At 38.2% G+C, this 25,696-nt stretch overlaps 2 protein-coding genes across 2 annotated transcripts in view; one reads left to right on the top strand and one right to left on the bottom strand.

The window, feature by feature from the left end:
- ATM (ATM serine/threonine kinase) overlaps positions 1-19,227 on the bottom strand; it is a 131,751-nt gene extending 112,524 nt beyond the window's left edge. The window contains 7 exon segments of the mRNA XM_043998900.1: positions 750-988; positions 1,917-2,082; positions 4,731-4,895; positions 8,923-9,068; positions 14,082-14,194; positions 14,281-14,382; positions 19,023-19,227. Of these exon segments, the coding sequence (XP_043854835.1) occupies positions 750-988; positions 1,917-2,082; positions 4,731-4,895; positions 8,923-9,068; positions 14,082-14,194; positions 14,281-14,352 (901 nt within the window). The 5' untranslated portion in view covers positions 14,353-14,382; positions 19,023-19,227.
- Positions 19,228-19,507: 280 nt separating this feature from the next.
- The window catches only part of LOC122748585 (protein NPAT), a 49,789-nt gene continuing 43,600 nt past the window's right edge, over positions 19,508-25,696 (top strand). Inside the window, exon 1 of the mRNA XM_043994291.1 lies at positions 19,508-19,671. Coding sequence (XP_043850226.1) covers positions 19,635-19,671 — 37 coding nt within the window. The 5' untranslated portion in view covers positions 19,508-19,634. The remainder of the gene's footprint in view (positions 19,672-25,696) is intronic.

The following is a 25,696-nucleotide window of genomic DNA, read 5'->3' as shown; positions in this document are numbered from 1 at the left end:
TCTCTAATATTTCACCTTTGCTCAGGAACTGTCAACTACTCTATACAGCTTTCAAAGCCCTATGTAATTTGGCTCTGCTCAACCTAGCCAACTATTAGACTTCAACTTCTTCAAAATATGAACCTACCACTCAATACAGTAGTCCCGTCTCCCACAAATATTAGGCGGAAGACGAAGCTTTGTTACTGCCTTCTTTTCTGCCTATGCAAATGTCAAATATCCTTCTAATTAAATATCCTTCCAAACATCACCCAGGTTCTACCATCTAAAAGAAGTCTGTAATCCCTCCCTTCATTGAATTATTAGCATTTATAGTAATTATATACTACTCAGCATTTAATTATATATTGTCTTTTATTCTTCTTTAATTGTTTCATATATGTTAGTTGTTATTTTCCCATCCAGACTTTGTCTTTTACTTACTAAGTCCCTACAGTGCCTTATACTACGCTAGGAAGACAGCAGACATTTATTAATGTCTATTAATTAGCTGATAAAACACAGAATGAAACCTTATAATTCTAACAAAAATATCAGCTGATAAATACCAATCAGATAAAAGAAGCTAGGGACACATTTTGACATCAGCATTAACCTTAGTAATCCAATCCTCAGAGGTGCCTCAATTTGGCAATAGCTGTTAGTGACAAACTGGAAAAGGTCATAATCTTTACTTAAATCAGACCTAATCAGATCTAAATAGTTAATGAATGAGCAAATTAACAACAATAACAAAAATTTTCTTGTACCATTTTCTTGGGTTTTGGCTCCTTTTGGGTGATGAACACGAACTTGCAGATGAAATAATTCAATAATTACATCCTTCAAAGAATCATTTGGTCTTTGTTGAGACCATATGTAAAGCACAGTAGGAAGGATTTCTTCTCCTAATTTACAAACTTGCATACGAAAATTTACAGCAAAAACCTTGAGAAAGATATTAAGGGCTGCCAGTATATGATTCAAGCCTGCACAGCTTTTTTCCTGCCTACAACATAAGAAATCAAGCACAAATTATTATATTTTAAAAAACCACATGGATTTTTGCTATTTATATAATCAACTTGAAGACAATTAAGAAATTAACACAAAGATGGAAATGCCCGACAACATTCATTTCAAAATTGCTAGGGTCTCAACTGACCCTGGACATGGACTATTTCATCTGTGCTTTTGTAGTCCCAATGCTTCACAGTGCCTGGCACATAAGAAGCACCTAATAAATGCCTGCTGATTAATGAAAAATTACAGAATCCCATGTGTCTCAATGGTTCTGTGTATACCTACTAGAAATTGTCCATTTATGGATACAAAAGGCTCACTCTTCTTACCTTTTTCTTAGCCACTTTATATACATAAAATACTTTGATTTACAAAGCACTTCACATAAACTTTCTTGATTTTTTCCTGATACCTACTTTTGCCCAGCATAACTCTTGTTCCTGTTCTATTTACAATTTCCTCCACACTAATATAAACTTGGTTGTTCTGTATTTCATCAGCTGTTGTTTGATGTGTCAAGTCTAATTTGTCCAAGTACACTATGAGCTACTTGAGGGCAAAGTCTGTATCTTACATTTGTTTGTATAGTTCAGTGTCTACCACTGGGACAGAAGCCTTCTCCAAGTAGAAAAACTAAAGCAGAAACTTTGTGACTTCTGCCTTAGTTTGTGTTGAAGGTACCACCATTCTTCCTACATATGAAACTTCACTCTCCCTCACCCCAAACATACAAATCAATTTCCAAATCTTGTTTTTACCTCTACAACATTTCTCACTCCCCCTTGTTCTCTCCACCCAACCCAGCCATTATATTAGTTCATGCTCTCATCATCTCTCTCAGGGACTATAGCAAAAACTTTCTAATTAGTCTCCTGACTGAAGTCTTGCCCCATTCCAAAATAATTAAAAATTACCTTGCACACTGCATGGCCTTTGAAAAAAAATCAAAAAACTTTAAATTCACTCCATCTGTCTGGGAACAGCATCCTCTGGTTACAGTTTGAATTATTCTAGCCACTAAAATTCTATTAATATCTTTAGATGGCTTGAGATACCATGTACAATACAGGGCCAGAAGTTCTAAAAAAAATCAAAATTAGTTACAAGATTAATGTCTTTACACATTGATGGGGGGGGGGCAGGGCAATGAGGGTTAAGTGACTTGCCCAGGGTCACACAGCTAGTAAGTGTCAGGTGTCTGAGGCCAGATCTGAACTCAGGTACTCCTGAATCCAGGGCTAGCGCTTTATCCACTGCTCCACCTAGCTGCCCCTTAATGTCTTTTCAATAATTTTAAAGCATTTCTTTTAAATTAGAGCATTAAATGTTTTAAGTGAATCAAAATATTCCACTACTTGAAAAATATAGATAATATAGGTAGGATATTAATTTTGTAAAGTGCATGTTACGATTAAAGCATTCACCTATGACAATGTTGTCCTGACATTTTTATTAAAATAATACTGAAAAAATTATGCACATGATACTCAATAAATGTTCAAAAGCAAGATACCAAAAGGAGCATATCTTCTGCAGAAATTAAATGACATTTGTTTTTAATATATTTTATTAACATATGGGACTTATCAATGGTAAAGTGGCTGTGGAAAGACAGGAATACTGATGCATTGATGGTAGAGTTGTTAACTGATCCAATCATTCTAGAAAATAATTTGGAATTAAACTAAAAATATGATTAAAATGTCCATGTTCTTGGAACTAGCAAACCCACCCCTAGGCATATACTTCAAGAGAGTCTATGACAAAAAGAAAAGCCCCAGAGAAAACAAAAAAATTTAAGGTAGCACTTTCTTCATAGTAGCAGAGAAGAACTGGAAACAAAACAGATGCCCATCAATTAGGGAATATCTAAATAAGCTGTGGTACTTGAATGTACTCTTCAATAAGTACTATAGTACTTCTTCAGTAAGAAATGATAAATATAACCATTAAGAAAGATTTCTATAAATAAAATAAGAATGAGAAAAACAATATACTACAGCAAAACAATCAAAACCATAGAAAAGACATTTGAACACATCTCCCTCACATTTTTTGTAGATGAGAGGGAACTATGGGTGCAGAACTCTGCATATAATGCCAAACTTTTTCAATGTATTAATTCAGTTGAACTTTCTTTTTTATTATTTGTTATAAAAGCTGGCTCTCTGGAAAGGAAAAATACACTGAGAAATAAAGGTGGTATTAAAAGAAATCAATAAAATGTATTTTTTAATAGAAAAAGAATGTAAATCAGTCTTCCTTACAAATAAATCAATAAATAAAGTAAAAGACCAGGAAACCCAGAAATTATTGTGTCATCAAAGGGAAAATAAATATATTCAGGCATATAAGAAGTCATCTTTTATGGGGACTGAACAGAAAATTAATCCCTCTTTGGCAGTTTTACCTTTCTTTTCTCAGGATTCTATTTTCATATGTACTATTTATTTCAATAAATTCTTATAAAGTAGATGGAATAACAGTATACATAGTATACTACACAGTATAGTAATAGTATACCTATATTCCATATTAAGGAACTAAGTCAAAAAAGAGTAATATATGTTGCCTAAGCTCATGGTAGAGAGGCAGCAATATAGGAGAGATAGAGTTGACCTTGGAGACAAGACTAAGTTCAAGTTCACACCAGACAAATACTAGCAGTGTGACTAGGCAAATCACTTAATTTCTGAGCATTCCAGGCAACTCTCTAAACCCTACGATAATGAAAAAAGTCTGAATTTTTTTTTAAAACAAATTTTTTAAAAAACAAAACAGGTATTAAAAAATGGATAGGGAAATCTTGCCTGTGCCACTAGCCTGTGAGACCTTGAGCAAACACCTAACTTCTTGGGGCCCTGGTTTCCTTATCTATAAACTGAGATGATCTATAAGGTCCCTTGCAGCTTTAAACCTATAATCCTATGATCAGACTCTAGGTCTGGTCTGTGGGTCCAGACTGTGGATTGTATAGTACCCAATACTCACTGCTCTGTCCACAACTGCAGTGGTGCCAAAACTCAACCAGAAACAAGCGCCACTAAAGTATCATAAGGATCCCTGAAGCTAGATATTGACTTAGAAAATAATATACCAACATCATCTCTGTTCTATTATATTTATAGTTATTTTATTAAATATTTCCCATTTACACTGTAACCTGGTTTGTGCCACACTTGGCAGGCTAAAGGGCTGCCTGTTTGACCAGAAACTATAGCCCACTGCCTCCTTTTAGGATATTATGAAGGTTTCTACCTCAAAGAGAAATCACAGCATTTCTTTACAGAAAGCTTGAAAGTTAACTGTTCTTGTTCTGAGTATAGAATCTTACATTCACTACAAAAACACTTTTTAGGAATGTTACATTTCTGCTTTAAATATTATGTAATTTATAAAGCTATATTCACCAAATGTTTAACCTAAGAAATTGGCATATTATTTCTTTTCTTCTCTTAACTGGTCATGAAAAAAAACAAATCCCAAATCAAAATCTAGTGGGCAATTCAAACTACAGGTACATGATTCTAGGAGCACAGAAAGAGTCTGAGGTGTAAAGCCCCTGTGAAATTTTTAAAAAATCAATTATATAAAATATTAAAGAGTAAAAGAAAGAGGAGAAATGTGACAACTCAGGAATAAGAATTTCCTGACTGATGAATTACTTATTTCAACAAAGTGTTTCAACAACAAAAAACTTACAAACAATAATCCAGGGGGGAGCATACCTGACCAATGATGCTGAGATATTTCACACCAGTATTTCCTTACTGAAAGAATGTCCTTAAGCAAAATATTACTATAATCAGCTCCATAAATAGCTCTATTAGAGGAATCCTTCACTATGTCCATGACATAATTTAGAAGTTCTTGACATTTCAACCTGGGGGCTCCTGGTAAAGAAGAGCACAACAGCAGCGAGGAAAACATGATGAATTGTTATAAAATAAATTATTAATATTATATAAAGACATCAGTCTGGATAAAGGATTAATGAATAGGTAGCAAACATTTATTAAATTCCAGCTCAAATTATTCAAAATGTATAATAACTATTCCTAGGATGGACTGGAATTGATCTATGAAAAAAGTATTTAATGACTAAGTTTAAAAGTACAACTTAGGGGCAGCTAGATGGCATAGTGGATAGAGCACTGGCCCTGGAGTCAGGAGTACCTGAGTTCAAATCCAGCCTCAGACACTTAACACTTACTAGCTGTGTGACCCTGGGCAAGTCACTTAACCCCAATTGCCTCACTAAAAAAAAAAAAGTACAACTTAGAATACTTAGCCTACAAAGAAAAGAAAATGGTCACAGATCAAAGAAACTTGGAATCAGGAAGACCTGATTTTGAATCCTGACTCAGACACCTAATAGTTGGTAACTCTAGGCAAATCACTAAAACTCTTTGTGCCTCAGTTTCCTCAACTGTAAAATGGGGGTTAATAATAGCTCCAAAGCTTAAGATCAAATTAAACAAGATATGTATGGTCTCTGCAATCTTTATAGTCTTGTATAAATACTGGCTGTTATCATTATTAAATATTCAGCATTTATGTGCATACAAATGAACATTTTAAATACAGGTAAATGCTATTTACCCATGAAAGAACTTCTATATAGAACATATAATTTTATAGTTAAAACTAGATAACAATAAAATTGCACTTCTATTACATTCTCCTATAATTTATACTTTTCACTCAGATGGATTAACTGGAATGAAGAGCAACTGTTGAGACTTCAATATATTTTAATAACATCATTTTTGTTCATTTTTTTGGTTACATTTTAAATTCCAAACTTCTCACTCCCACCCTCCCCACCCTGCACTAGAGAGAAGGCCATTATTGGACTCAGATTTATAAAGATATGTAAATCTATACCAAACTGTGACAAGTAAAACTAAATGTGTGGGGTTAGCTAGGTGGCATAGTGCATAGAGCACCGGCCCTGGATTCAGGAGTACCTGAGTTCAAATCCGGCCTCAGACATTTAATATTTACTAGCTTTGTGACCCTGGGCAAGTCACTTAACCCCAATTGCCTCACTAAGAAAAAAAAACAACAAAAAAAAACCCTAAATGTGTGGTCTCCTTATTTCTGTCCCAAGTTTGGGAAAAATTAGGTGGGGTTCCTAATATGGTTGTTACTTATAAATTAGAAGCTTTAGCACCAGTTTTGGGGCATTAAGCATTTATTAAAGTATATTAAATATTAGTAAAGAGAGTACGCATGTCTCTGACAGTTAAGAAAAGGCCTATCTAGCATGGAGGAGAGAAAAGAGCTCAGCCTGGCCCTCCAGCCTAGAGAACAGAGCTCAGCCTGGCCTCCTGTCCTACAGGAGAGAATAGAGCTCAGTTTGGCCTTCTAGCCTAGGGAAAAAATAGAGCTCAGCCTGGTGGCCTACTTCTTCCTCCAAGTCCTCTGCCACCAAGAGCACCTCAGAGAGCCTAACTCAGAGTAACCGTGCGTGGAAGCTTTTTCTGGGTACAGAGGAGAGGCAGTCCTTACATACTGCTTCAAGCTCATTGGTTAGCATTAACCAAATCCACTGGTTCACTGGATTTGATGGTCCTGTGTTGAGGGCAGAGTTCACACCCTCTGAGAACACACCCTCTGAGAACACACCCTCTTGAGGGCCAGGCAGGTGTGGTTTTAATTGAATTAACTTTAAGTGAGTTAATCAGCAAAATCAGTCAATCCAATCAATCTTAATCCAATCAATCCCCTCCTGCCTTTGGGAATTCCCAAAACCCTATTATTTTCTCACAATACATCCTTTTATTTATCAGTTCTTTCTCTGGAAGGGGATAGCATCATCCTTTGTGGTTGATTTGAGTATTTATAATACTCCAAATAACTTGGTTGTTCACAATTATTCTTAGAACAATATTGCTGTATACAGTGATCTCTTAGTTCTTTTGCTCATTTCCCTTTTCATTATTTCATGCAAGTCTTTCCATGTTTTTCTAAAATCATCTAGTTCATTATTTCTTACATCATAGTATTGCTGGGCATCCCCACAATTTCCAGTTCTTTGTTACCCCAAAAACAGCTGCTATATTTTAGAACAGATAGGTTCTTTTCCTTTTTCCCTGATCACCTTAGGAAAGAGACCTAATAGTGGTATTGCTAGGTCAAAGGGTATCCAGTCTTTTTTTTTGCAATCATGTAAAACTTTACTATATTAGTCATTTTGTACAAGACAACTTGAATAAAAAAAAATGAAAAAGTGAAAAATAGCATGCTTCAATCTGTTTTCAATCAATATCAGTTCTTTCTTTGGAGGTAGAAAGTATGTTTCATCAATAGTTCTTTTGGATTATCTTGGATCATTGTACTCTTGAGAACTGTTAAGTCATTCACAGTTCTTCAGCAAACAATATTGCTGTCACTGTGCACAATGTGCTCTTGGTTCTGCTCACTTCACTACACATCAGTTCATATAAGTCTTTCCAGGCCTTTCTGCAATCATCCTGTTTGTCATTTCTTATAACATAATAATATCCCATCACCATCATATACCATAGCTTGTTTAGCCATTCCCTAATTGATGAGAATTCCCTTAATTTTCAGTTCTTTGTCACCACAAAAAGAACTGCTATAAATATTTTTGTACATGTGGGCCCTTTTCCCTTTTTTATGATCTCTTTGGGATACAGACCTAGTAGTGGTATTGCTGTATCAAAGGGCTACAGTTCTGTAGCCCTTTGGGCATAGTTCCAAATTGCTCTCCAGAATGGTTGGATCTTTTTATAGTTCCACCAACAGTGGATTAGCATCCCAGCTTTCCCACATGGATAAAGCACTGGCCCCACCAAAAAACAAAAAAATACCCCAAATGAGCATGTGCAAGAGAACTAAATATTCCCCAAATATTGCCTATAAAATATATTTTTTAAAAAGCAGTTAATACTTGTAATGGGGTGGGGGGTGGGAATTAGATTAAGTGAATAAAAAAGAAGATGAGAGACAAAATAAAATGATGGGCAGATGGATTTCAGAAAAAAAAACTAGAAAAACTTACCTGAACTGATGCCAAGTAAAGTGAGTGAAACCAGGAAAACACTGTACACAGCAATACTGTGTGATGATCAACTATAACAGACTTAGCTCTTCTCAGCAATACAATGATCAAAAACAATTCCAAAAGACCCATGATGGAAAAGGCTATCCATATCCAAAGAAAGAATTATAGAGTCTGAATGCAAATCAAAGCATGCTATTTTTACTTTTTTTGTTGTTTTTTTATGGTTTTTCCCTTTTTTTCTGATTCTTTCACACATGACTAATGTGGAAATTTGTTTAACATGATTGTACATTTATAATCTATATAAGATCACTTGTCTTAGGGAGGAGAAAAATTTGGAATTCAAAATCTTATAAAAATAAATGTTGGGGCAGCTAGGTGGTGCAGTGAATAGAGCACCGGCCCTGGAATCAGGAGGACCTGAGTTCAAATCCGGCCTCAGACACTTAACACTTACTAGCTGTGTGACCCTGGGCAAGTCACTTAACCCCAATTGCCTCACTTAAAAAAAAAAAAAGAATGTTGAAACCAATCTTTACATGTAACTGGAAAAAAACTATTAAGTAAAAAAACAATTGCTCAAAAAAGAACTCCTTTTCCTTTTCCCTATACCCACAGCGCACACTTAATTCCCTCTATTAGGGCCCTACCATCTTTCTAGTGACCCAAGTGATTAAAATAATTGCATAATCACTGCACTCTGCTCTGAAAAAAATATATCAAAAATGGGAAAATAAAAAATTCAATACTCAACATCAAAATATAAATTAGTTATATTTGTTTGCAATCAAATTTACCACCCAACTTTTCCTCTACCATGTTCAAACTAAATCAACCACAGCAATTAATCACTAGGCAATCCATCAACAAATATATGTATCCCTTACTTTTATTTGCACATTTGATGAAGTATTTGACCAAGCTGCTAATTTCTTGCATCTTTTTCTGTCTGGAGGCTTGTGTAGAAGCTGATACATTTGGTTTTGCTGTTCGACAACATTCTGCTTCCTTCTGGATGTATTTTTGCAGAAACCTTCAAGAAAGTAAAATATGTTTTTAAAAATGATCTCCTACAAGAAGAGTCCATGCAACTAAAAAAGGTATTCTTTTAAGTATTTAACTTCAACTCATATGCCCTCTATATTAACCAATGAATTGCTCTCTCTTCAATGACTTTATAAACCTATCTCATAGACCATGGACTTCAGTCAAAAAGAGCTGAATTCCCAAAAACAAAAAACAAAAAAAAGAGAGAGAGAGTTGAGTTCAAATCCTGCCTTAGATGTCTTACTAGCTATGTGACCTGGGGTAACCTGTCTGCCTTAATTTCCTAATCTATAAAATGGGGATAAGAATACCTACTTTACAAGGTTGTTGTAAGCACCAAGTGAAAAAACATATACAAAGTACTTTGCAAAACTTAAAACACTATACAAATGCTAACTATAATAATTTGTATCATTAACCAGTTCTTTCTATTCTCATTTTCTCTTACAGTTGGCTTACTTCATTTATACATGAAATACTCTCATTTTTCCCATTCTACAAGCAACAATTTTCAAAGCCGACAAAGATGGCTTTCCTGGCTCAGTCAGATATACTAGGTTCAGAAGGATATATGTTCAGAATAGTGCTACAACATATGCAGACAGTATAAAAGAAATACATACATACCTTTTTTAAACTATGCATATTTTGTCTGAATTAACCTTAAACTAAAAGGACAAGACAAGTCTTTCCCATTCTATAATCTTGAATAATATTCAAAATGACACCAGATACTGTAACATATACAAATATTAATTTAATAAGCATTTTAATGATCAAAAATTCTTTGAATATCAGACTCTAATGATCTACTGTGACATGGAGGTAACACTGAATTCTTAAAGGAATGAAAACCTTGGAAAATTATACCAAACCCAGGGGATAAACTGTGTCTCCTATCTAAGTACCCACTTAACTAAGTATGGGTATTCTCAAAACCAACAACCTGGCTAGTAGGTGATGAATTATTTGCTCATGGTGGTCCAAGAGATGATAAAAATAGAAAATGGTATTTAGTCCTGTGCAATCTCTTCTGTTTTCTACAACAGTGACAGAGTGATAGAAAAAGACACAAATATTACAAAGAATCATAATTTTTAAGCCTTGTACAAAAATTAACGTAACTTGGTACTTTGAGATCTTGATCCAACAAGTCAGTTTACATACTACTGAAAGAAATGACATTGGTTTAACAATGATGCTTTGCTTCAAGAAAAGGTTCTCATGAGTGGAAGGTATATTGGGAAGTGACAGTGATATAAAAAAGCATCAATAAAACACTTAAAAAATAAAAACAAGGGACACAAGAAATACTTAAAATCTTTTAAAAATAAAATTACATCTTTACCTACAGGATGCCAATGCTCAGGTTGTTTCAGAATCAGCTGTGTGCAATTAAAATATCAAGTACAGCAAAGATCAAAATTAACATTAAATTAGAAGGATAAGGATGAGATGACATTGTATACAATTATAACAACTACATTCATTTTAAAGAAAACTGACTCCAAAAAGAAGCGAAAGATGAAAACAAAAACACTGACTCTGATTATCAGTCAAGAAAGTAGGTAGAGAAGCATAAAGATAAGGAGGGATAGCATTCCAGAAACAGACTGGGGAGAGGAGGCCAATGCAAAAGCATGCATGAAGTCAGAAGACAGGCTATCTATCCTACATGAGGAATGGCAAGTAGCCCAGTGCAGCTGGATAACAGAGTGAGTGAAAAGGAATAAAGTATAAAAGGACTGGAAAGGTAAAAAAGGGCCAGGTTTAAAGGGCTACAAATGCCAAACAAAAGATTTGATGTTTGATCCCAAAGGTAAAGGGGAGCCACTAAAGATTACTGAAGAGGAGGGTGACATGGTCAAATCCATGCTCTAGGAAAATCACTTCAGCAACTGAGTGCAAGTTGGATTAGAGGGAAGAGAGACCAGTAAGTGGGAAGGTTATTATGTCCAGGTGAGAAATAACCAGGGCCAGTACCTGGGTAGTGTCTCTGAGAAGAGAGAAAAATAGATGTAAAGAAGAGATGTTGTAAGGGTAGAAAAAACAAAGTTTGACCACAGATAAGATATGTGGGGGTGAGTTCAAGTGATTAGTCAATGATGATACCAAAGTTGTGATGCAGAGTTATAAGAAAAATGGTGGTATCCTCAACAGTAAAAATAAAGTCAGCAAGTACCAAGAGTTTTTGGGGAAAAGATAAATTCTATTTTGAATTTCCTGTGACATTTGAGATGACTAAGAGGCATCCAATTCAAAATGTCCAAAAGTAAGTTGGTGATGTGAGAAACTCAGGAAGAGATTAAGGCTGGATATATAGAGATCTGGTAAACATCTACATAAAGATGATCATTTACTCTCAGGGACATGATAAGATCACTAAGTGAAATACATAGAAAAAAGATGGCCCAGGATAGAAGGGAGGGATAGAAGGGGAAATCTAGGTAATATAAAAACAAAATATAACAATAAAAATCTGTTTTCTAAGAAAAGATTCAACTACACTTGTACTTTTTTTTTCAGGGCAATGGGGGTTAAGTGACTTGCCCAGGGTCACACAGCTAGTAAGTGTCTGAGGCCAGATTTGAACTCAGGTACTCCTGAATCCAGGGCCAGTGCTTTATCCACTGTGCCACCTAGCTGCCCCTATACTTCTTTTTTTTAACCAAAAAACCACATGTGATTTGGTAAAGCAAAATATTTAGCTTTTTTATTCCAACAATACATCTCCCTTGTACATGTTAAAACCACAGATGATTCCATAGATGTTAAAATCATAGATGATTCCTGTAATAAAGCAGTAACTTTAATAAAAAATCCTTTGATGATTAATATCAAGTGAGTCATAAAACAATGAGACTTATGGTCTCCAAAGGTGTTCACTGGTAGTCATCTTGTACCAAAGCAAAACTAGAAGAACTCATTAGAGATGCTAAGGTTTTTCAGATGCTCTGTTTGCTAAATATAACAGTGACCTCACTGAACCCCAGAATGCTCTTCTTGATCAGATTCAAAGATGCTCAGAGAAATTAAGAAATAAATTCACACAGGAAAACTTAGCAAAGAATGCTTATTAACTGAGAGGCAGGGTGAATGGAGTATTGAAGAGTTCAAGTCCCATCTCCAACATATATTTGCTGTGTCACAGAATCCTAGATTTTAAACCTGGAAGGAACCCTGGAGACCATGCAGACCAACTCTACTTTTACAAATAGGAAAGTGAGAGTTAAGTCATTCAGCCTCTAAGTACTCCAGATAACACTCAGTTGAAATCACCCAGATTACATGCACTTTATGGGCACTCCTTTGATTTAATCTAAGAATAGATAAATTTTGGACAGGCAGTCCAAATGAACAATAAGCTTAGTCCAGAATCTAACAGGAGAACACAAACAAGCTAAACTACATTTAGGAACCTGTGCAGCATCTTCTAATGTCCTCAAGCCTCTTATTCCCTGTTACCAAGCTCGATCTTTTCAGTTTTTGAATTCCAATATCTTCCTAGAAATGCTATTTGGCTGTGGATTAAGGAATCCTACCAAGGTCTCAGATGTAGTAAAACTGCAAGTGATCCAAAGGGCAATGGAAAAACATAAGGCCTATTCAAGTAGGCTGCAGCATAAATGGTGACTTACAGACAAAAAGTAATGTCAAAGGCATCATCAAGGATATGTATGACTAGAAAAGCAGACTGCCAATGAAATTCATCTAAATTTTATGTTATATACTAAATGAGTTAGATTTGCTTTTAAGGCTTTTTAATCATTTCCAAGCTATTGAGTCATTTTTCTGTCAGAAATTCTGACTTTTCATTTTTCTTGATAGAAGGACCTGAAGACAAAATGAATACACCCTGGTAGGGAAGTGGCTAAAAGAACTGATGAAATTGATTATCACTATGAAATACATAGAATTCAGAGAAGCAAGGTAAGATGTATATGAACTGATACATAGTGAAGTACGTAGAACCAGGAAAACAACAATCATATACAGGGCAACAACAATTTAAATGGAAATAACAACCTAAAAAAGAAACTGAATACCATGTAATTAATTCTAATGAACAAGTTTATCACCAAGAAATGAAAAAAATTCACCCCTCTCCCTTCTTTGCAGAAGCAGGATATTATTAGTGCAGAACATTACAGATACCATCACACCCTGCTGATATGTGTAAGGTAATTTTGTTGAACTCTTTCTTTTCTTTCATTTTTTTTCCTCTGTTACAAGGGATGGGTCTCTAGGTAGGGGAGGATGGAGGAATGTATTCCAAAATGAAGCCAATGAAAAAATTAATCATCTGAAAATCATTTCTTTTAATTTTAAAGAAATTACAACTTTTTTTACAAAGCTATATAACAATTCATGACTCAAATGGACTTTATCTCGACTTAAAATTAATCATCCTAATCAAATGAATGCTGCTGCAGTTTTCTAATAATTTCCTTCTTTTGTTGGCTTAAGTAATTTTTTAACTGAATTGTTATATAACATTATTCTCATTTTTTCCTAATTGCTTCATTTTAATTTATCATATAATAATTAATCAGGGTGGGGGAAATTACTTATTGGTGACTTAACACATTTTCATAAAATTTTAAGAGCTATAATCTAACCAGTCTTACTTTCACCTTGTAATAAGAAATTATAAAGTCCTAAGATCAGTATCTATTCCAAATCAATTAAATGCATATTTGCAACATATCTGTAAGATAATGTTTATAATATTTTAAACAATGTGAGCTGGGAATTAACAAAAGAAAAATGTGAACCCAATTTTTAATTTTCTTAATTTTTCATATAAAAATAATACTTTTATTATGTTTTGAATCAATTAAAATTTGTCAAGAAATTATTTTGTGCATAACATTGTGATAGGTCCTTTAGAAAATGGTAATATAAAGTCTAAGTCATGAAAGGAAAATTAACAGTATCATATTAAATTATATAAATGATGGTTGAAAATTAAAGGAGCAAAATTTATTAAACAAAATACCTAAAAACAGCATCCCAGTTCAAATATTTTCCTTGTTTAGAATCAGAGTTTCGATCCAAATGTTTAACTGTTTCAGGATCCCGGATCAAATGCTTGAATTTCTCAACTTCTTTCTGAAAGTACATTTAAATATGAGTTATTATTAATCTACACCTTTATTTGAGATAAGAACACTGTATAAATTAATGTCATTTACTACCCTTCGTTCTGTAGCTCTGTCATTTTCCAGTTGACCACAGCAAAGTAGTAAATCATTTAGTGCAAGGCTCATGTTCAAGTTACCAATCCACACAACAAAGATCTATAAAGGGAAAAAAGGCAATGATATAAATAAAAACATAAATTAAGCATAAAAAATGGAACGACTAGGAAGGTAGCTAGGGAGCACAGTGGATTCCTCCTAGAATCAGGAGAACCTAAGTTCAAATCCAGCCTCAGACACTTGACACTTAGTAGCTATGTGACCCTGGGCAAGTCACTTATCCCTCATTGCCCTGCCAAAACAAAACAAAAAAACCACCACAAAACAAACTAATGGAATGACTAGGAGTCTCCTGTTTAGTGGCTTCTAAAAAATTTCCACTTTGCTAGTAGTATGGAATCATGCTAGTAGAAGTAATCCAGGACTGATCCTGGCTAGAAATAGTGGAAATAGGATAAGGAGACAGGACAGTCTAGGGTTGAAATGGATAATAACTGGGTTGAGGAACAGGGTGAGGAATAATCCCCGTAATGTCACTTCCTATATAATGCACATTCCTTAAGGGCAGGGGACTGTTTTATGAGTCTTCTTATTTTCACATCTTATCTGACACATAGTGAGTGTTGCATCTCTGGATTTACCTATGTCTCTCACACTTCCTTGTGGACAAAATGGAAAGATATAGGTTAAATGAAAGGTGAAATGATAATAAGTTAAATTGCCTGACTTAAAGAGCAGTAATTAATGGCTAAATATAAAGTTGAAAGAGCATGCCCACTAAAGTATCCTTAGTCCTCTAATAATTAATATTTTTGTTTGTTTTTTGGTTTTTTTGGTGAGGCAATTGGGGTTAAGTGAGTTGCCCAGGGTCACACAGCTAGTAAATGTTAAGTGTCTGAGGCCACATTTGAACTCGGGTCCTCCTGACTCCAGGGCCAGTGCTCTATCCACTTCGCCACCTAGCTTCCCCATAATTAATATTTTTAACAATGACTTATATTATTATAATATAATATATTATAACATTATAATAATTATATAATTAATAATTAATATTATATAATATTATAAATCAAACAATAAGCATTTATTAAGTGCCAAATCTGAGGTCTGGATTAATTCCATAGCCTGCCTCCTCTGACAATTAAGAGTAGTCCCCAATTGCTGAAAGTAAGCACAGGAAGCCTAGATATGGGGAAATGGGGGATTTAGGATCCTACATGACAGTTGTATACAAATATTTGAAGGACTGTCATGTAAAAGAGTAATTAGACATGCTTGGCCCCAGATATGCAGATGACTCCATGTAAGGAAAATCTTCAAAACAACTGCCATCAAGAAATAGAATTGCCTAAGGAGGGAATGGTTTATTCTCCTCATGTGAATTCTCCAAGAGACCAGATCACCATTGTGGTGGTTGATGTGGAAGAATTCTTCAGTACAAGTACATGACCAAAAGGGTCCCTTGTAACTGTTACTCTGTGAATAATAAGTAGCTGAAGTGGGATATGAACCCAATCAAGTTTCTTTCCTCTTTTCCCTAAGCAATAGTAGACTAAAACAAAACTTCTGCAAAATAAGCAGCTTCCACTTACAATAATATGACTATACACAGACATACAGAAGAACACAGGGGAAGCAAGAGGAAGGAGTTGTGGAGAGAGAGCGAGGGGGAGAGACAGAGACAAAGACAAAGACACTGAGATAGAGACAGGAGGCAAAAGAGGAGGAGAGAGAGAAAATGAGCTAGAGGACACTTCACACATTAAGGTTTTGAAAATGTTTTCATGTATTAACTTAGTTGTATCAACAACATTATGAGGTACACAAAACAGGTATTATCCCCTCCATTTTACATGAGGAAACTAAGGAATACAGAAGGTAATTTCCCACTCTACCCATCCAAATCTTGTCATCTTTTAGATCTATCTCAAGACCCATCTTTTCCATAAAGCGTTCCAACAGCCACAGAATCAAAGAATTTTAGAATTGAAAAGGAGCTTCAGTTTATCCAGTCCTACCTCCAAAAAAAAATGCTGAAAATTTCTTCCTCGTGTCAGGACAAGAAATCTCTTTCCATCTAACTTCCCACCTATTCATTTTAGTTTCTGCCTTTGTATCCATGTCAGAAACAGGCTAGGTGGAAAACTACCTTTGATCACTCTATTTATACTGTAACTATACTTCCACCGAGGCTATTTCTTTCTTTCTTTTTTTTTTTTTTTTGCGGGGCAATTGGGGTTAAGTGACTTGCCCAGGGTCACACAGCTAGTAAGTGTTAAGTGTCTGAGGCCGGATTTGAACTCAGGTACTACTGAATCCAGGGCCGGTGCTTTAACCACTGCGCCATCTAGCTGCCCCCACCGAGGCTATTTCAATAGCCTCCTAACTGGTCTCTTTCTCCACTCCAATTCACCCACAGTACAAGCTGCCACACGATCTTCCTAAAGCACAGATTTGAGTAATTTATTCCCCCACTCAAAATCAGTGGCTCCACAATCCCTTTATAGATCAAATTAAATATCTTTGTTTGGCTTTGAAAGCCCTTCACAATGGGACCTCAATCTACCTTTCTGGCCTTGGTACATTTTAGTACCTTTCTTGCATTCTACACACCATCTCCTGTCCTCATCTCTTTGCACCAGCTGAACTCCATGTCTTGCATGGATTCCCTCTTCATCTCTGCCTCAGAATCCCGCAATTTCTACATGAAGTCTTTCCTGATCCCCTCCCCAACCTATTATCTTGTATTCATTTTGTACGCATTTTGCATTTACTTACATACAAATATGCATATGTTCGAGGGCAGAGTTTGTTTCATTTTTGTCTTTGCATTCTCAGCAAACTCTAGCCCACTGCCTGGCATATAGGAGATTAATAAATGCTGATTGACTGATGGACCCATATGCAAATCATAACCCCTCAATTTCATGTTTTCTCATTTACAAAATGAGGAGAATCCTTGCACTAACTGCTTCATTGGATTGTTTTAAGGTCTACAAAGTCCTTTCATTATAGGACTACATAAATGTGAGCTACTAGTTATTACTAAAAATAAATTTAATCTCCTTCATGTAACAGCTCTTCTAATATTTTAAGACCTCCATAAAGTCCCACCTGTTATTTTTCAGGATGACCCTTCCCATGCTTTTTTATCTCACAAAAAAAAAATGAAATCTGAAGAAATGAATTAAAATTCTGGACCAACCACAAAAGTTATGTGACTTCTGAGCTTCAGTTCCCTATGCATAAAATGGGGATAATGATCATTCCATTCTCCAGGTCAAAAGGTCTACGAAAATGCTGAATTTTGGTTATTTGTGATTCATACTGAGTAAGCCCCAACCCAAGCAGCTCAGATTCCATGGAAAGCCACAGTCACAAAGGATCTCCGGCTCCAGCCCAGAGGTCATTACAACAAGCAGGTCCCAGCCACTCCACCTTTTTGCCCATGACTGCATGGGACACTTCCCCTCACTATTACCTCCCTGCTCCTCCTCCCCCCATTTTCACTTCTAGTTCTGGGAACAGTAGCACAAAATCAATTGCCATAAAGCTCTACTCAATATCCCTTTGACTTTACCCTTTCCTGGCGACCACTTCCCTATATATGAGGTTTCCCCCCATTAGAACACAAACTGGAGGGACAGTGTCACTTTTGCATTTGAATAGCCAACGATTAGCATACTGCTCGGCACATAAAAAAGAATTTAAGGAATGTATTTTCATTCATTCACTCAATAAAAAGCAGAGATGAACTTTCTAAGAATTTTGACTGAAAATTCCAAATGGCAGCAGAATAAGTGAAAATATAAGATGTAGGTATCTTGGTATAAAAAAGTAACACTACAACGGGCACACTAACCTGGTTTTGTAATCTGAGCGCCTAGGTGGGAAGGTCGATAGAGTACTGGGCCTGTAGTTAGGAAGATGAATTCAAATTCAGCCTCAGTCACTTTTACTAGCTCTGTGACCCTAAGCAAATCAATTAACCTGCTGGCATCAGCTTTCTCATCTGTAAAACGCGAATAATAGCACCTCCCAGGCTTGCAGTAAGGATAAAATAATTGTAAAGCGCTTAGCTCAGTGCCTGAGGGTGCACAGTAAGTACAATATAAATATTTGCTCTTATTAATTCCGGCCTTGTCGATGGTTACCTGCCTAGCCTCATTTACTTCTGGGTTTTCATGTTCTCATCCAAGAATTCTCTTCCACAGCAGAATTCTTATTTATCGTAACTGGGGATTGCAATCGTGACTGTAATACTTTATTTCCCAAACTGGGTTACAAGGGAAGTGGGATTGTTAGAGTACTCCTCCCAAAGATTCATGGAAGAGGAAGAGAACAGCCTAGATAACGGGTCACCCTTTGGGGCATCCTGCTTCAGCCAGGTAGACCCACGAAAGGAGCCGTGCTGAATGGGAGACGCGGCACGTAAAGGAAACGAAGGACAAAAAGAAGCCACCAAAAGACAAGAGACAAGAGAGTCGGGGGAAAGAAGAACCTGAACCAAGACTGGTTAGGTACGCCAGCGCTCCCCGCCCCCTCCCTGTGGGATTTAAGGCACCGCCCCCCCCCTCCAGGCCAGGGGAAGAGGGTACCACCGGTCACTGACGCCGGATGGAGAGAGGGGGTGGCCAAGAACGGTTCTGAAGAAGGGGGCGCCCCAGACCCCCGAATGCCGAAGCAGAATCCCCCAAACCCCATGGAAACGGGACGCGCTCTCCCTCGCCCCCTACCGCAGGGCTCCGAAGGCGGCAGCCTCCTGAGGGAAGGCCACCTGGGTCCGCCCTCCTCTTTCCAGCCTCTTCTCCCCACGGGCAGATGGTTCACCAACGCAACCCTCACGCGACAGCTCTCACTTCCGGGTTCAACCAAACAGCACGCAGACTCCCTCCAAGGCGGGAGAATACAGGGAGATCGCAGCCTCCGTGACCCCCTCTGCACAGGCGTACTACTAGTACCCTCCTTTCCCCGCCCCACCCGCCTAGGCTGCGGATCGCTAATAGGGCGCGATAGTTCAATAGAGATACCATCCTCCCTCAAACCCTCATTAAGATACGCTGCGCAGGCGTATGACCGCTCAACATCCATTTCCCGCCCCTCTTCCTTATCCTTAAGCGGAAATGATGTGCCTTTCACTTAGTGTCGGGGCGGGGCGCGTTTCCGCGCCTTTCTTTCTCCCTAGGAGCGATTGGCTGCAGTGAAACCGGGGGGCGGGACGAGTTGCTTCGGGGTTCGGTGCCGCAGCTGACGCCGCCGCTGGGACCGAGAGATGCGGTCTCGGTGTTGCTACGCGGAAGGTTCCTGAGACTTGCCCGGGGTCTCAGAGTTTTTCCAGAGGCCTGATCATGCTGTTACCGTCCGACGTCGCCCGGCTAGTGTTGGGTGAGTGGAGCCTCCGAGCTGGTCCGCGGATTTCGGGGTGGGGCGTGGGAGATCAGAGGCTCTGCCTCGGAGCCCAACCGGCAACCGGCTTCTCAGCCCTGGGGGCGGAGGGAGCCCGAGCCCCCTGGGTTGACTAGCACGGCACTCCTCCCGCGGGTGCCCAAGGAAACAGACGCTCCCCGAGACTGGAGGCGAGGCGGGAGAGTTAGGGCTCGGCCTCGGGGAGGACCCTGACCGGGGGGGAGGGGGGGTGGAATGGCTCTTCCCTGCCTGCGCTCAGTTATCCGCGTCAGGGCCCGGGGCTGGGCCGCCTAAGAGCTGGGCCTCCTGCGGGGAGCGTCCACCGGGACAATCGATTGCTAAATGGCAAAGCCGCGGGGTTTGGGAGCACCTTCGGGAGGCTTTGGCTGGCTCGGCCCGAGGGTCCCCGGGGCACCGCTCCACGTTTTAGAGCCTCCACAGTTACTTTTCCAGGTCTCCAGCAAGGAGAAAAAGGCAGATTGGGGGTTCGTCTCTAGCCCTGGTCGGATGTTCCTCCATTTGGATGACTCAATTCCTTCCATTGTCCAGCTTGTGTTGCAGTGATGGGGTGGGCCATTCCTTTTTTGGTGATTTTATTTTTGCTTTTTTGGTTTGTGTGTTTTTTTACATTCTTCAAAAATGTATCCACAGTTGTGTTGCTAAGACTTGAGCCGCATATATTTTCAGAATTTGGGCCTGTGACGGAGACCTGACATATTTTTAAGCTTGTCTTTGAACTAATATCGAATGAGGTGGTTGATATGGTACAGTCATTTCTGGGCATTTTCACTGGCTGCCTGGAATTTTCTTCCTCCTCATCTCTGCCTCCTGTCTTCCTTCGAGACCCAGCTAAAACGCCAACTCCTTAACTCTAATGCCAGTTTTTTGTTGATTATGTCCTGTTGAGTATATGTCCAGCATTACGTCGAGTCCTGTAGATATGATTCTTTGTACATAATTTTTGGTAAGTTGTCTCTCCATTAGATTGTGAACTACTGGAAAGCAGAGACTGGCTTTTACCTTTTTTTTTATCCTCAGAGCTTAACACAATACCTGGAACATAATAGGCACTTAATAAATGTTTATTGACTAACCAGACCTTGTCAGAGTTTAAGATTGACATGATAACCCCATATCTAGTGATAAAGGTCAAGAGCTTTTAAAGTTATGTTTGTGTGGATATGTAGGTCAAACAAAACGCTGTACTGTCAAAATATGTAATGGCATATTTCCCCAGTGAACATTGTCATCTTACATAAAGATTCTGAAGTATAGCTAGTTTTGTCTATTTAGTTCAGATTCAGTAATTCTAGTTTAGAAGAAAATGATCTGAGTGGATAAAGCAAGGGCCCTGGATTCAGGAGGACTTGAGTTCAAATATGGCCTCAGACACTTGACACTTAGTGTGACCCTGGGCAAGTCACTTAACCCTCATTGCCCCACCAAAAAAAAAGAAGAAAATGATCTGGTTATCCAATTGAGGTAATCCATTCTTAGATATTACCGTGGATCTATGATTTTATGGAGATATTCTCTCCAACCATGCAAATCACAACTTGTCCACACCTTTTCATCCTATGTCCTTGTCCTCATCCCATAAATCCTCCACAGAAAATCTTTTCAGGGTGGCTGTTAATGATGCTTCCCCCCCACACACTCCCCTCCCTTTTTCTAGCTGTTCGATAACTACCTCTGTAATAATCCTTCCTTGAATTTTGCCAAACAGAAGCTCACTGGTCTATAGTTTGAAGACAACCTTTTTTGAAAATTGTGACTGTGTTTGTGCTTCATTCCTGTGGCACCTTTCTTTTGCTTCATAATCTTTCGGGAAATCCCTGGCAAAGTCTCAGGTATCATATCTATTGCTTTTAGTATTGGAAATAGTTTATCTGGACCAAGTGACTTAAACTCAAGTAGGGCAGCTAGGTGCTTTCTTAGTATTGCCCTACTCATTCTACTCCTTTGAAAAACTGGAGAGATGCAAGGTGGACAGTGATACAGCCAGTTGATTGAGAACTGGTAGAATGGCCATACTCAGACTTTAATGATTTGCTGCCTTCTTGGAAGTCCTCATAGAATGTCCCTGGGATCTGTCCTTTGTTCACTGTTCATTTAACAATATTTATTGGTAACTTCAATGAAAGCTTTGATGGCATGCTTATCAAATTTTCAGATAATACAAAACTACAGCTATAGCCAACTATATAGCTAACTCATTGGATAACAGAATCAAGACCCCAAAATCTTGATAAGCTTGGCCAAATCTAATGAGATGAACCTGACTAGGGTAAATGTAAATAAACTCTTTACTTGGGCTCAAAAAATTACTTTCACAAATGCAAGGTGAAAGACCAAATTTGGCCTTAAAAAGAGCTGAACTATAACCTCAATATGTATTTGTGGTTTTTTGTTGGGTTTTTGTTTTTGTTTTTTTGTTTGCTTGTTTGGGGGTTTTTGCTGGGCAACAGGGGTTAAGTGACTTGCCCAGGGTCACACAGCTAGTAAGTGTCAAGTGTCTGAGGTCAAATTTGAACTCAGGTACTCCTGAATCCAGGGCCGGTGCTTTATCCACTGTGCCACCTAGCTGCCCCCTCAATATGTATTTATAGTGTGATAATGGCACCAAAAAAAGTGAATGTGATCTTGGCTCAGCGTTGAGATGCATAGTTTTCAGGAATACTTTGACCTGATAATACCACATCAAAGTAATGTATTCAGTGATAGGTGGCAGAAATTAGAAGGGACATGGATAAACTGGGGACTATCCAAAGGATGGTGACCAGGATAGTGAAGGGGCTTGAGTGCATGCCATGTAATTAGGTGAATTAGGAGATAGGGGTTTAAAACATGATATCTTCAAGTATTTGAAGGATAATCATGTGGAAGGAGCATTAGACATGTTCTCTTTGAATCCAAACAGCAGAACTAGGAAAAGTGGGCAGAAGTTGCAAAGGGGCATGTTTAGACTTGATATTCGGACAGGGCGTGTGTGTACGTGCACTCGTATGCATGATCACATACATGTACACATTTGCACATATACAAAAATACATACAAACATACAAATGTGTATATGGTGAGAGAGAGAGAGAGAGAAAAGGCTCGTGCACACAGATATAAAATGAATAAATAAAAATATATCCAAAGTAGTTTGGGAGGGAAGACACTAGCTATTGGGAGGAGGAAATCCTTCATGGAGAATGGTGGTGCTTGAGCCACTTCTTCAAAGGAAGACATGGCTAGTATGAAGGCAAGGAGACAAGGGGTCAATTTGACTAAATAGCTAAGTGTGGGAGGGATAGTAATTTCCACTGAGGTTGGAAAGATAAATTGGGGTCAGGTTGTATAGGGCTTTAAAAGTGAAACAGAGAGGGGCAGCTAGATGGCGCAGTGGATAAAGCACCGGCCCTGGATTCAGGAGTACCTGAGTTCAAATCCAGCCTCAGATACTTGACACTTACTAGCTGTGTGACCCTGGGCAAGTCACTTAGCCCCCATTGCCCTGCAAAAAAAAAAACCAAACAGAGGTTTATATTTGATCCTAAAGTCACAAAAAAGCCACTAGAGTTGGTTGAGGAGTCATACAGTCAAATCTGCATAATGAAAATTATTTTGGCAGTAGTGTATGTAGGAGAGATGAGGCAGGGAGAACAGGCAGGAAGAGATGATGAGATATTATTATTCAAGATAAGGTGGTTTGTAAGATTGGAGTGGTGTTGTAAATAACAATAATTGGTTACTATTTGGATATATAGGAGGAGGAAGAGCAAATGAGAAGTTTAAGACAGTGTTAAGATTACAAACCTCAGAAATTACAAGGGTGGTGGTGATACATTCCACAAAAATTGGGGAACTTTCCTGGTGAGTTGAGTTTTAGACATGCTGATTTTGAGATGTCTCTGAGCCATTTGGTTTGAAATATCAAATAGGCAATGTGTGATGTGGAACTGAAGCTCAGATGGGAGACTGGAGGTGGGTATATAGACCTGCAAGTCATCTACATAGAAATGATAGATAAATCAATGAGGTCTTGAGATCTGATGAGATTACTGAGAGGAAGAGAAAGGGCAGGGAAGGAGAAGAGGGCCCAGGATAGAACCTTGGGGGGCAAGATATGAATAGCGATCCAGTAAAGGAGACTAAGAAGGAGCAGCCAGGCAAGTAGGAACAAAACCAAGAAAGAGTAACGTCATGCTAACTCAGAGGTCAGAGTGTCCTGGAGGAGATGATAGTCAACATTGTTAAATAGAATCAATTGATAGGTCAAGGCAGACCTTTTGAGGACCAAGAGAAAACCATCAGACTGGGCAGTTAGAGAGCATCAGTAACTGGAGAAAGTTGTTGAGGGTTGACTTTGCAAGCCAGATTGTATAGAGTTGTGGAATGATTGATATGAGAAAAAGTGGAAGCAGTTAAATATTGGCAACTTAATAGTTTGACTGAGAAAGGGAGGAGACGAGGATTATAGTTTGAAGGAATGATAAGGATTTGTGAAGTTTTTTTTTTTTTAACTGGAGGAAAGCTGAGCTTGTTTTCAAGCTGGGGAGAAAAAATTGGTTGATTGGGAGAGGCTGAAGATTAAAGTAAGGATGATTGAAGATGAGAGTACAGATTAAAGTAAATATGTAGAGAATTGATCCATTGTTGAAGAATAGGGGAAAGGAGGGAAGTGGGAGTTGTCTAGGGTTTTGAGATGCAGAGAATGGAGAAAGTTACTTAGGTTGAATGGCCCTGGTTTTATCAGTAAAGTAAGAGGCAGGGTCTTCAGCTGATAAAAGGGGAGTGTAAGGAGTTGCACTTAAGGAGTGCTTGATGAAGGAAGAGAAAGTTTGAAATAGCTTCTGTGGAGAAAAATTACTCAGGGAGAAATAGGACTGCCTTGCTATAACAAGAGCTTGATTGAGATTGGATAATGTGAATTCTTGATTTTTAAAATTTTCCTTTATTTAGCATTTTATTTTCCTCCAATTACACATAAGAACAACTTTTAACATCCATTTTTAAAACTTTGTGTTCCAACCCCCCCCCCCCCCCCCCCCCCCCCCCCCCCCCCCCCCCCCGGCTTGCTTTGAGAAGGCAAGCAATCCAACATAAATTACAGATAATGTGAATTCTTAACCAGCCTGCATAGTTACTAAACTTCCTGCAGCTTCTGGTGATTAGGAGCTGAGGAGAGATATGGTCAGAGCAATTCAGAGATGAAGTTTAACAAGAAATGAGTTGAACCAGAACAAGAGAGGAAGTGTAAAGTTGAAATGAATAACTCCTGGGTTTAGGTTGGAGAGGGAAGAAAGTGATTTCTGAGCAAGGACAATGCCATGAGGAAATACTGAGGTGGGGGAAAGGAGGCTTTCTGAATGAGCTCTTGTGATTGTAGCCTGAGAATTCAGAGCTTTCACAGGCAGGGTTGAAACTGAAGAATTTGCTACAGGACCTTTTCATCTCTCCTCCCCCTACTGTCTCCTTCATATCCTATCACTCTAGTGCCTTCTGCCACTCTCTTCTCTTGTACCCTTGTCTCTCATGATGAAGTAGCCTTACTCCCTTACCAAGGTTAACCCCTCTGCTTGTTCACATGGTCCCATTCCATCCCATCTCCTCCAAATGATTGTTTCCTCGTTCATCTCTATTCTTTCATGTGTTTCAATCCCTCCCTCTCTACTGGATCATTTTCTACAGCTTACAAACATGCCCGTTTCTCCTCTATCTTGAAAAAACCCTCACTTGACCTTAACATTTTTCCTATATCTCTTCTGCACCGCATAGCTAAACTCCTCAAACATGCTGTCTACAGTTGGTGCATCCACTTTCTCATCTCTCACTCTCTTCTTAACTCTTAATAACAAGGCATAAATTACTAATGACCTCTTAGTTGCCAAATCCAGTGGCCTTCTTGCTATCCTCATTTTCCTTGACCTCTTTGCAACTTTGACACTATTAAACACTCTGTCTTCCTTAAATATTCTTTTCTCTCTAGGTTTTCTCTCTATCTCTTCATTCTCCT

The sequence above is a fragment of the Dromiciops gliroides genome, chromosome 3, assembly GCF_019393635.1.
Source record: "Dromiciops gliroides isolate mDroGli1 chromosome 3, mDroGli1.pri, whole genome shotgun sequence".
Classification (NCBI taxonomy): Eukaryota; Metazoa; Chordata; class Mammalia; order Microbiotheria; family Microbiotheriidae; genus Dromiciops; species Dromiciops gliroides.
This window is presented reverse-complemented; position numbering and strand designations above follow the sequence as displayed.